We start from the raw sequence: 12,322 nt of genomic DNA, 5'->3' as shown, positions 1-12,322 counted from the left end.
GGCGACAGAGGAGGATGAGAGCGGCACGGTCCGGGGACGGCGCGCACTGTCATCCGGCTCTGGGACAGAGGAGGACGAGGGGTGCACGGCCTGGGGTCGGCGCACCGTGTCGTCCTAGAACTCTGTGTGCTCAGGGATGGATGCGTTACTTCTTTCTTTAACCACATTAGGGTGCTGCCCACCCGGGGGTGAGCAGCGGGGAGTGGAGAACAAAAGATTCTCCCCCAGCCCTCCACCGGGGGAAGGAGTGGTCCTGCTACCACCTCCTGAGAAGTAACCATCGACATCCCTCTCTCCTACCATCTCTCTCCTACCATTCATTGCGAAAACACTTGAACGAGTTGCTTTTAACCAAGTATCATCCTTCCTGTCGACTTCCTGTCGACTCGGGAGTGGCTCTGCCTGAGCAGCGGGGAGTGGAGAACAAAAGATTCTCCCCCAGCCCTCCACCGGGGGAAGGAGTGGTCCTGCTACCACCTCCTGAGAAGTAACCATCGACATCACTCTCTCCTACCATCTCTCTCCTACCATTCATTGCGAAAACACTTGAACGAGTTGCTTTTAACCAAGTATCATCCTTCCTGTCTCTGAACAACCAGCTGGATGTCAACCAATCTGGCTTCAAGAAAGGACATTCAACTGAGACTGCATTGCTGTCAGTCACGGAAGCCCTGCGGATCGCAAAAGCTGCTTCCAAATCATCAGTTCTCATTCTACTGGACCTGTCTGCTGCCTTCGACACTGTGAATCATCAGATCCTCTTGTCGGCCCTCTCATCACTGGGCATCACTGGAACCTCCCTCAACTGGTTTGAGTCCTATCTCACAGGTAGGTCCTTCAAGGTCACATGGAGAGGTGAGGTATCCAAAGCACATCAACTGACCACAGGCGTTCCTCAGGGTTCAGTTCTCAGACCGCTCCTCTTCTCCATGTACACCACATCACTGGGACCCATCATACAGGCACATGGTTTCTCTTACCATTGCTATGCTGATGACACCCAGCTCTACCTCTCATTTCAACCAGATGATCCCACAGTAGCTGTACGGATCTCAAGCTGTCTGGCGGACATCTCGGCATGGATGAAGGAACATCACCTGCAGCTCAACCTGGCAAAGACTGAGCTTCTCGTCCTCCCTGCCAATCCGTCTCTACAGCACGACCTCACTATCCAGCTTGATTCATCCTCAATCACCCCATCAAGGTCGGTCAGAAATCTTGGAGTAATCTTTGATGATCAGCTGACCTTCACAGACCACATTACAAAGACAGCTCGATCATGCAGGTTTGCTATGCACAACATCAGGAAGATCAGGCCTTTCCTAACTGAGCATGCAACACAACTTCTCGTCCAGGCCCTGGTCATTTCTAGGCTTGATTACTGCAATGCTCTTCTGGCTGGACTTCCATCATGTGCAACTAAACCTCTACAAATGATCCAGAATGCTGCAGCTCGTCTTGTCTTCAACGAGCCCAAAAGGTCCCACGTCACTCCTCTGTTCATCTCTCTGCACTGGCTACCACTCGCTGCTCGCATCAAGTTCAAGACTTTGACGCTTGCTTACAGATTGACCACAGGTTCAGCTCCCTCCTACTTCCACTCACTACTACAAGTCTACATCCCTACCAGAAGCCTACGATCGGTCAATGAGCGACGGCTCGTGGTACCATCACAGCGGGGCACAAAATCACTCTCCAGAACATTCTCATTCACGGTTCCATGCTGGTGGAATAATCTCCCCACCCTCATCCGGAATGCAGAATCCCTGACAACATTCAAAAGACAACTGAAAACTCATCTCTTCCGGGAGCACTTAACATAAAAAAAAAAAAAAAAAAAAAAAAAAAAAATCCTTTCCTCTAAATCCTCGCTTGCCTGGCTTATGCTACTCCGAGCTATGTCTGAACTTTGTATTTTGAGCACTTCTTGCGTTGTTTTTGCCTCTTCACGATGACTCGCTTGGTTTAGTCCTCAGTTGTAAGTTGCTTTGGATAAAAGCGTCTGCTAAATGACTAAATGTAAATGTAAATCCCTGAGCAGCCCGTCTCATGAGCGCCGCTTGGCCCGGCGTTTAGCAGGGGGCGGGGCTGGAGAAGGCTGGGGCACCTTCCTGCGGCTTCCTCCACGACCGGGCCCGGGTGAAGGCTGCTGCTTGGGCCGGGCGGGAGGGGCGGGAGCCGCAGGAGGGCGCCCTCGGCGGCGAACAGACTGAGGCACCTGTCCGGCCGACTGGGTGGAGGCAGCAGCGGGTCGACGGGGCAGGATGTGCTTAATGGCCTCAGTCTGTTTCTGAGCAGTCGAGAACTGTTGGGCGAAGTCCTCAACTGCGCCGCCGAAGAGGCCGGCCTGGGACATGGGGGTGTCGAGCAGCCGGGACCGCTCGGCATCCTTCATGTCGGCCAGGTTCAGCCACAGATGTCTCTCCTGGACCACAGCCGTGGACATCACCAAACCCAGGGAGCGTGCGGTCACCTTCGTCGCCCGGATAGCGAGGTCGGTGGCGGCGCGCAGCTCATCAAAGAGCCCTGGGTTTATCCTACCCTCGTGCATGTCCTTGAGCATCTGGGCCTGGTAGACCTGCAGAGTGGCCATGGCATGCAGAGAAGCAGCCGCCTGTCCCGCCGCTCTGTAGGACTTCGCCACTAGTGTAGACGAAAACCTACAGGCTTTGGATGGGTGCTTAGGCTCGCCACGAGAAGAAGAACTCTGAGGACACAGTTGCATCGCAACAGAGCGTTCAACCGAGGGGAGCCCAGTGTACCCACGGGCAGCTGCCCCATCGAGGGGAGGAAAGGCGGATGAAATCAGCGAGCGGTCACGATGCCTAACCCGATGCACGCGGCCGCCCGGGAAAGCATGGCCGTCATCTCCGGATCAGACTGAGTCACAGCCGTATTCACACCCGAAGGTGGCAGCTGTGACGAGTCGTCACTTCCAGAAGATTCAGACCCACCTTGTGATGCCGCGATCGACATGCTGGCTTACATAGCATCTTCAGGGCATACATATGACATACATAGCATGTCAGATCTCGCACACACCCTGGACTGATCTCGCACACACCCTGAACTGATCTCACACACACACCCTGGACTGATCTCACACACACCCTGAACTGATCTCACACACACCCTGAACTGATCTCGCACACACCCTGAACTGATCTCGCACACACCCTGAACTGATCTCGCACACACCCTGAACTGATGTCGCACACACCCTGAACTGATCTCGCACACACCCTGAACTGATCTCGCACACACCCTGAACTGATCTCGCAACTGAAGCACAACTGAACATATGTGCTGGCTGACATAGCATCTTCCTCTGGAGCGCCAAAGGAAACCCGCGGGACATCCGAAGAGCACTCGCGGGTTGCAACACTGGAGAAGGTGCTGCGGGGCACGGACAGATAGTCGGCGCTTTGTTCCACACAGTCACCCTCAGATCACCCTGGCCACCAGCCGAAGTAGAGCCTCTCGTGGAGGCGCTAGATCGGGGTGTGGATGAGGGGACTCTCACTCTTGCGAGGTCATTGAGTCTCGATCGTAATGTTGCGATGGTCATGTTCCCACAGAGAGAACATGAGTCATCCACGAGCGCTGCTCTAGCGTGATCAATGCCCAAACACACCAGACAGCGCTCGTGCCCATCAGAGTCAGATACATACCGACCGCAACCAGAAGTGCACGGGCGAGGCATCTTTAAACAGACGTGCCGCGTGCAAGCTTTTTTGAGAAAAAAAGGAAAACTCGAGTGTTGAAGCGCCCGCGGAGAAACACACTAAATGGCAAACCATGCAAAGATTAGCAGGAAGTGAGTCCTTGCCGGGAGATCGCTGTCACAGCAACACTGGAGAGTTCGCTCGTTTCGTAAAAGCTGACGAAATTAGAGAAGGCTACAGGAACGAAGGGTAAACTTGGCTCCGAAGCGAAAACATATCTGCATTCTGCCTGACTTCCTCCTTTTATACCCACGAGGTGGGGCGGAGTTGCGTCATGCAAATTCCGCAGACCCATGGCATTTCTTTGCCATTGGCTCGTTTTGTAAGACTCGAAGTTGATAGGCTTTCTAAGCGAAACCCCCATTCGTCGTCATCCGACGGAACTCGGGGTGACAACGAAAGGGAACAAGTGTTCTTTCATAATTCTAGTTTCTCTTTATAAATGAATATCGTAGATGAATATCATTCTTTTTCAAACAGTCCTACTCTGTGCATTTGACGCGCACACACATACTTTTACTCGTTATTTTTCTAGTAACAATGAATAGACAAAGCCGAATTATTGTTCAGGATAGGCTGTTTTTCTCAGGCCGGATCACAGCTCCAATCTTTTGGAATCCTCCACAGTTACACTTCCGGCTCTATGTAGATAAGTGAGAAATGTGGTCAGTTTCACTTCATAGGCTCCCCACATGGTGATTGTAATGTTTAATTCCTCTTTAATACAGGTTTCTAATTTTAATGGCTCAATTAAATTAATCAAATTTTCTTTATTTTTCTTCTTTTTTGTTCAAAATTTTTCTCCCCGTTTCCTCTCCTGCCCCTCCTATTTGTCCATTGTTGCGACATTCTCAGTTGTTACTGACTTGCTGTTTTTTGATAACTGACTCCTCTGTCTTTTCCATGACTTTCTACCCACATATGACTGGTATGGTTGGGGTTGCTCCTCAAAACTACCACTACCACCAGTTTTTTCCAGTGTCCAATTATCTACCGGTGCTGGTCTGATTTCTCCTCCCTGTCCGACTTTAACGATTGTGTCACTTTCCCACTGTACTGGCCTTGAGCTCACTACCATATACATGTTCCTCAAAATTGTGGCTCCTCCCAAACCCAGAGGCCAAGTGTACCACGCATTTCTTTTCAGGTATGGGATATACACTCACCGGCCACTTTATTAGGTACCCCATGCTAGTAACGGGTTGGACCCCCTTTTGCCTTCAGAACTGCCTCAATTCTTCGTGGCATAGATTCAACAAGGTGCTGGAAGCATTCCTCAGGGAGTTTGGTCCATATTGACATGATGGCATCACACAGTTGCCGCAGATTTGTCGGCTGCACATCCATGATGCGAATCTCCGGTTCCACCACATCCCAAAGATGCTCTATTGGGTTGAGATCTGGTGACTGTGGAGGCCATTTTAGTACAGTGAACTCATTGTCATGTTCAAGAAACCAATTTGAAATGATTAGAGCTTTGTGACATGGTGGAAGTAGCCATCAGAGGATGGGTACATGGTGGCCATAAAGGGATGGACATGGTCAGAAACAATGCTCAGGTAGGCCGTGGCATTTAAACGATGCCCAATTGGCACTAAGGGGCCTAAAGTGTGCCAGGAAAACATCCCCCACACCATTACACCACCACCACCAGCCTGCACAGTGGTAACAAGGCATGATGGTTCCATGTTCTCATTCTGTTTACGCCAAATTCTGACTCTAACATCTGAATGTCTCAACAGAAATCGAGACTCATCAGACCAGGCAACATTTTTCCAGTCTTCAACTGTTCAATTTTGGTGAGCTCTTGCAAATTGTAGCCTCTTTTTCCTATTTGTAGTGGAGATGAGTGGTACCCGGTGGAGTCTTCTGCTGTTGTAGCCCATCCGCCTCAAGGTTGTGCTTGTTGTGGCTTCACAAATGCTTTGCTGCATACCTCGGTTGTAACGAGTGGTTATTTCAGTCACTGTTGCCCTTCTATCAGCTCGAACCAGTCTGGCCATTCTCCTCTGACATCTGGCATCAACAAGGCATTTCCGCCCACAGAACTGCCGCTCACTGGATGTTTTTTCTTTTTCGGACCATTCTCTGTAAACCCTAGAGATGGTTGTGCGTGAAAATCCCAGTAGATTAGCAGTTTCTGAAATACTCAGACCAGCCCTTCTGGCACCAACAATCATGCCACGTTCAAAGTCACTCAAATCAACTTTCTTCCCCATACTGATGCTTGGTTTGAACTGCAGGAGATTGTCTTGACCATGTCTACATGCCTAAATGCACTGAGTTGCCGCCATGTGATTGACTGCTTATAAATTAAGTGTTAACGAACAGTTGGACAGGTGTACCTAATAAAGTGGCCGGTGAGTGTATAATGGATTTAGCTTTATTTCAGATTTAGTCCGCAATGAATCCAAAAGGGTAGTTTTGGGAAGGTCAAATCTGTTTGATTGTGCTCTTAGGGCTTCAAAGGTTATCTGTCTTTTGATCGCCTTAACCCAATCCACCAAGGGCCACTCATCCTCAAGTTGATTCAGAATTCTTGTCTCCGCCCTTCATCATCTATGAATTATTTTTCAAACCAAACATGATTTTTAAGGCCTTTGGTTAGTTTTAATGCCTGTTTAAAGTCGTCTTCGTCCTCTCTTTCTCTCTACTCTCCTATCCTCTGCCTCGTAATGATCTCACTCTGGTCCACATGTGTTCTTATCTTCAGGCGTCAAAAGATTAAAAATAAAAAGCTCTCTTTCTCTGTCACTTCTCTCCCTCCTTATTTCTTTATCTCAATCCAAATACACTTAGTTTGTTAGTATATTCATTCACACACCTAGGATTTCATTCACACATACACATACACACATTCGCTTGTTATTCTTATTCTATTTTTCTTGTATCAAATGAAAAGACCAAGTTAATCAATCAAATTTTTTGTTCAATAGAGGCTGTGTTTCTTTATCTGGATCACAACCCTTTATGAGGCTCATTGTCAGGATCTTGTGTCACTGAGTTCCCGCCTTTTGCATACAATGGAGCATCGCCTGGAACTAAGTAGGCTCTCTCTCTCTCTCCTCCTGAGCGTCAGGATATGCTTCGATGAGCACACCCAAACAGACTCCCCGTAATAAAGGTCTACTAGAAGCTGTGACATTGCATAGCCTGACTGGGATCCTCTGTTCCATGTTAATCATGATGCTGCCTGAAGACACTCCATCAGCCAGGGTAACAGGCTCTAGAACAGCCGGGAGTTCTGGTTTTGGGTCGTCTACCACACCCCACACTAAACATTCACACTCTGGCGGCACAGTGACATCACTCTCTAAAATCACTCTCGAAATGGCATAGTCTTGGCCCTTGCCTTCGGATATATAGGCTGGCATGAGTTCAGAGTCCATAAAAACTTTACCAGAGGCATGTATGGTGAAATCAGCAGCTTTCGAGAAAAGAGAAGGGCATCGCGAATTGGTGCAATGCAAACTGTCCACTCCAACACCTTTGTGCCAATTCTGAATTCCACTTTCACTCCGCCTGTTGCTGACATCTCCCTTCCAGTTTCTGCATTTCGGAGACACGCATTTTTCAGTCCTGAAGGCGATTTGGCAGGTAATTTGCTGTACTGAAGAAAGTAATCTTCATGTATGTGTTCGGGTAATGAGCACAGATATCTGACAGCAGCCAGCGTCACGCCTCTCCGATGGGGGAAGGGAAACTCCGTGCAGCTCTTATTTTCGTGAGTTTATGGTCAATGCGACAACCAAACGTGGTCAATCAGTCTTTAATGCTACTTCACAACAGCGTTTGGCAGTGATTAATGTCCATCGATTCACAAAGGATGTCCCAGCAGTTCACAACACTCACATTCGCTGATGACTGTCAATCACGCTCAGCTTCTGACACCACTTGTTGTGCTTTCTCGTGTTTGGTTGGATTCAGTGTCCGTGGAGGCGTGAAGAGAAGCACACAACAAAGAGAGTCAGTTTCAGGAACTTTACTTATCAAGACACAACTTTACATCAACGGGGGTTTTATGCTCTTGCCCAGCGCTGATGGGTTTATATTCAACCATCCGCACCAGAGCCTGCGAGCATACTGACGCTAAACGTAAACAAGCAGTGAACTAATCCCTACATAATGACGTAGCCACATCTGATTGGCTAATAAGAACACATTACGTATACATGTGAAATTAATTGTAACAAACAATGTATTTACTTAACTAACACTATAACAATACCATTAGATGGACAATACAACCATTATAATGCGACATTTCACCTAACAAAATGTGATTGAAGCCTCTACTTATTGATTGAAAGGTTATTTCTGCACTGACTGCTCCACCCTGGTCGCCTACACTGCCTGCTCCGCCCTGGTCTCCTGCACTGCCTGCTCTGCCCTGGTCGCCTACACTGCCTGCTCCGCCCTGGTCTCCTGCACTGCCTGCTCTGCCCTGGTCGCCTACACTGCCTGCTCTGCCCTGGTCTCCTGCACAGCCTGCTCCGCCCTGGTCTCCTGCACTGCCTGCTCTACCCTGGTCGCCTGCACAGCCTGCTCCGCCCTTGTCTCCTGCACTGCCTGCTCTACCCTGGTCGCCTGCACAGCCTGCTCCGCCCTTGTCTCCTGCACTGCCTGCTCTGCCCTGGTCTCCTGCACAGCCTGCTCCGCCCTGGTCTCCTGCACTGCCTGCTCTACCCTGGTCGCCTGCACAGCCTGCTCCGCCCTGGTCTCCTGCACTGCCTGCTCTACCCTGGTCGCCTGCACAGCCTGCTCTGCCCTTGTCTCCTGCACTGCCTGCTCTGCCCTGGTCGCCTGCACAGCCTGCTCCGCCCTGGTCTCCTGCACTGCCTGCTCTACCCTGGTCGCCTGCACAGCCTGCTCCGCCCTGGTCGCCTGCACTGCCTGCTCTGCCCTGGTCGCCTGCACAGCCTGCTCCGCCCTGGTCTCCTGCACTGCCTGCTCTGCCCTGGTCGCCTACACTGCCTGCTCCGCCCTGGTCTCCTGCACTGCCTGCTCTGCCCTGGTCTCCTGCACAGCCTGCTCCGCCCTGGTCTCCTGCACTGCCTCCTCCGCCCTGGTCGCCTGCACAGCCTGCTCTGCCCTGGTCGCCTGCACTGCCTGCTCTACCCTGGTCGCCTGCACTGCCTGCTCCGCCCTGGTCTCCTGCACTGCCTCCTCCGCCCTGGTCTCCTGCACAGCCTGCTCCGCCCTGGTCTCCTGCACTGCCTGCTCTACCCTGGTCGCCTGCACTGCCTGCTCCGCCCTGGTCTCCTGCACTGCCTGCTCTACCCTGGTCGCCTGCACTGCCTGCTCTGCCCTGGTCTCCTGCACTGCCTGCTCCGCCCTGGTCTCCTGCACTGCCTGCTCTACCCTGGTCGCCTGCACTGCCTCCTCCGCCCTGGTCTCCTGCACTGCCTGCTCTGCCCTGGTCTCCTGCACTGCCTGCTCTGCCCTGGTCGCCTGCACTGCCTGCTCCGCCCTGGTCTCCTGCACTGCCTCCTCCGCCCTGGTCTTCTGCACTGCCTGCTCCGCCCTGGTCGCCTGCACTGCCTCCTCCGCCCTGGTCGCCTGCACAGCCTGCTCCGCCCTGGTCGCCTGCACTGCCTCCTCCGCCCTGGTCTCCTGCACAGCCTGCTCCGCCCTGGTCTCCTGCACTGCCTCCTCCGCCCTGGTCTTCTGCACTGCCTGCTCTGCCCTAGTCTCCTGCACTGCCTGCTCCGCCCTGGTCTCCTGCACTGCCTGCTCTGCCCTGGTCGCCTGCACTGCCTCCTCCGCCCTGGTCGCCTGCACTGCCTCCTCCGCCCTGGTCGCCTGCACAGCCTGCTCCGCCCTGGTCTCCTGCACTGCCTCCTCCGCCCTGGTCTCCTGCACTGCCTCCTCCGCCCTGGTCTCCTGCACTGCCTCCTCTGCCCTGGTTGCCTGCACTGCCTCCTCCGCCCTGGTCTCCTGCACTGCCTCCTCCGCCCTGGTCTCCTGCACTGCCTCCTCCGCCCTGGTCTCCTGCACTGCCTCCTCTGCCCTGGTCTACTGCACTGCCTGCTCCGCCCTGGTCTCCTGCACTGCCTGCTCTGCCCTGGTCGCCTGCACTGCCTCCTCCGCCCTGGTCGCCTGCACTGCCTCCTCCGCCCTGGTCGCCTGCACAGCCTGCTCCGCCCTGGTCTCCTGCACTGCCTCCTCCGCCCTGGTCTCCTGCACTGCCTCCTCTGCCCTGGTTGCCTGCACTGCCTCCTCCGCCCTGGTCTCCTGCACTGCCTCCTCCGCCCTGGTCTCCTGCACTGCCTCCTCCGCCCTGGTCTCCTGCACTGCCTCCTCTGCCCTGGTCTCCTGCACTGCCTGCTCTGCCCTGGTCTCCTGCACTGCCTGCTCCGCCCTGGTCTCCTGCACTGCCTCCTCTGCCCTGGTCTACTGCACTGCCTGCTCCGCCCTGGTCGCCTGCACTGCCTGCTCTGCCCTGGTCTCCTGCACTGCCTCCTCCGCCCTGGTCTCCTGCACTGCCTCCTCTGCCCTGGTCTACTGCACTGCCTGCTCCGCCCTGGTCGCCTGGACTGCCTGCTCTGCCCTGGTCTCCTGCACTGCCTCCTCCGCCCTGGTCTCCTGCACTGCCTCCTCTGCCCTGGTCTACTGCACTGCCTGCTCTGCCCTGGTCTCCTGCACTGCCTCCTCCGCCCTGGTCTCCTGCACTGCCTGCTCCGCCCTGGTCTCCTGCACTGCCTCCTCTGCCCTGGTCTACTGCACTGCCTGCTCCGCCCTGGTCGCCTGCACTGCCTGCTCCCCCCTGGTCGCCTGCACTGCCTGCTCCGCCCTGGTCGCCTGCACTGCCTCCTCTGCCCTGGTCTACTGCACTGCCTGCTCCGCCCTGGTCTCCTGCACTGCCTGCTCTGCCCTGGTCGCCTGCACTGCCTCCTCCGCCCTGGTCGCCTGCACTGCCTCCTCCGCCCTGGTCGCCTGCACAGCCTGCTCCGCCCTGGTCTCCTGCACTGCCTCCTCCGCCCTGGTCTCCTGCACTGCCTCCTCCGCCCTGGTCTCCTGCACTGCCTCCTCTGCCCTGGTTGCCTGCACTGCCTCCTCCGCCCTGGTCTCCTGCACTGCCTCCTCCGCCCTGGTCTCCTGCACTGCCTCCTCCGCCCTGGTCTCCTGCACTGCCTCCTCTGCCCTGGTCTCCTGCACTGCCTGCTCTGCCCTGGTCTCCTGCACTGCCTGCTCCGCCCTGGTCTCCTGCACTGCCTCCTCTGCCCTGGTCTACTGCACTGCCTGCTCCGCCCTGGTCGCCTGCACTGCCTGCTCTGCCCTGGTCTCCTGCACTGCCTCCTCCGCCCTGGTCTCCTGCACTGCCTCCTCTGCCCTGGTCTACTGCACTGCCTGCTCCGCCCTGGTCGCCTGCACTGCCTGCTCTGCCCTGGTCTCCTGCACTGCCTCCTCCGCCCTGGTCTCCTGCACTGCCTCCTCTGCCCTGGTCTACTGCACTGCCTGCTCTGCCCTGGTCTCCTGCACTGCCTCCTCCGCCCTGGTCTCCTGCACTGCCTCCTCCGCCCTGGTCTCCTGCACTGCCTCCTCTGCCCTGGTTGCCTGCACTGCCTGCTCTACCCTGGTCGCCTGCACTGCCTGCTCCGCCCTGGTCTCCTGCACTGCCTGCTCTACCCTGGTCGCCTGCACAGCCTGCTCCGCCCTGGTCTCCTGCACTGCCTCCTCCGCCCTGGTCTCCTGCACTGCCTCCTCTGCCCTGGTTGCCTGCACTGCCTCCTCCGCCCTGGTCTCCTGCACTGCCTCCTCTGCCCTGGTCTACTGCACTGCCTGCTCCGCCCTGGTCTCCTGCACTGCCTCCTCTGCCCTGGTCTACTGCACTGCCTGCTCCGCCCTGGTCGCCTGCACTGCCTGCTCCGCCCTGGCCTCCCATCTTGCCGCAGTCTCCAGGTCCTCTTCCGCTCCACGGGCCTGGCCCTCCATCCCGCCCCCTGGTCCGCCTCCGCTCCACCTCCCCCCTGGACAATTTTAAAGCGTCTGGAAGCCGCTCCTTTGAGGGGGGGCTATGTAACGGTCACCAGCTGGATTGCCCTTGAGAGCCACTAGAGGGCACTCCACACCAGACTATTATCACTCCCTCACAAACTACATTTCCCATAAAGGTGAATGCCTGGTAATTCTTATTAACTTTTATACCTTCTTACATCATATACAGTATATTGACTGATATAAAATTACCTATCTTCTGAATCCCACTCTATGCTGTACCTTAAAGTCATCATGAAGCGGAAGTTGAGATTGTCCTTTTTTCCTTATTGTGACGTGTACCCGAGTGAAACGGCTTCTGAAATTAGAAAACACTGCAGGGCGGGGCTTGATTTCGTCCTTCGGGAATTGATTGGACCGTTGGAGGTTGGGCGTTGCTAACAAAATGGAGGCAGATTTGAATGCCAGTTTACAGTCATCTGTGGAGGATTTACTAACCTTCACATCCGTTGTCGTTCCGACTGTGTACACCGATGGGACAGCCGTATCTGTCAAATGCAGAATTTGGACTAATCCCATTTTATATCGTACCAAATTCTTAAAACATTCTTCAGTGAAATGCCTTGCACACAGACGCGAACTCGCCGTTATTCCTCCTT

At 54.5% G+C, this 12,322-nt stretch overlaps 1 protein-coding gene across 1 annotated transcript; it reads right to left on the bottom strand.

The window, feature by feature from the left end:
• Window positions 1–4,291: 4,291 nt before the first annotated feature.
• Window positions 4,292–11,660, bottom strand: LOC130096306 (uncharacterized). Its single transcript, XM_056262909.1, has 5 exons — window positions 11,616–11,660; window positions 10,668–11,571; window positions 9,858–10,454; window positions 6,884–6,984; window positions 4,292–4,366 (listed from the first exon to the last, which is right to left on the bottom strand). Exons 1-5 carry the CDS (start codon window positions 11,658–11,660, stop codon window positions 4,292–4,294), a joined length of 1,722 nt encoding a protein of 573 aa, XP_056118884.1.
• Window positions 11,661–12,322: the final 662 nt, after the last annotated feature.

This window comes from Rhinichthys klamathensis, unplaced genomic scaffold, assembly GCF_029890125.1.
Source record: "Rhinichthys klamathensis goyatoka isolate OS25496 unplaced genomic scaffold, OSU_Roscu_1.1 h1tg000011l_1, whole genome shotgun sequence".
Classification (NCBI taxonomy): domain Eukaryota; kingdom Metazoa; phylum Chordata; class Actinopteri; order Cypriniformes; family Leuciscidae; genus Rhinichthys; species Rhinichthys klamathensis.
The sequence above is the reverse complement of the archived record's forward strand: the minus strand, read 5'-3'. Positions and strand labels throughout refer to the sequence as shown.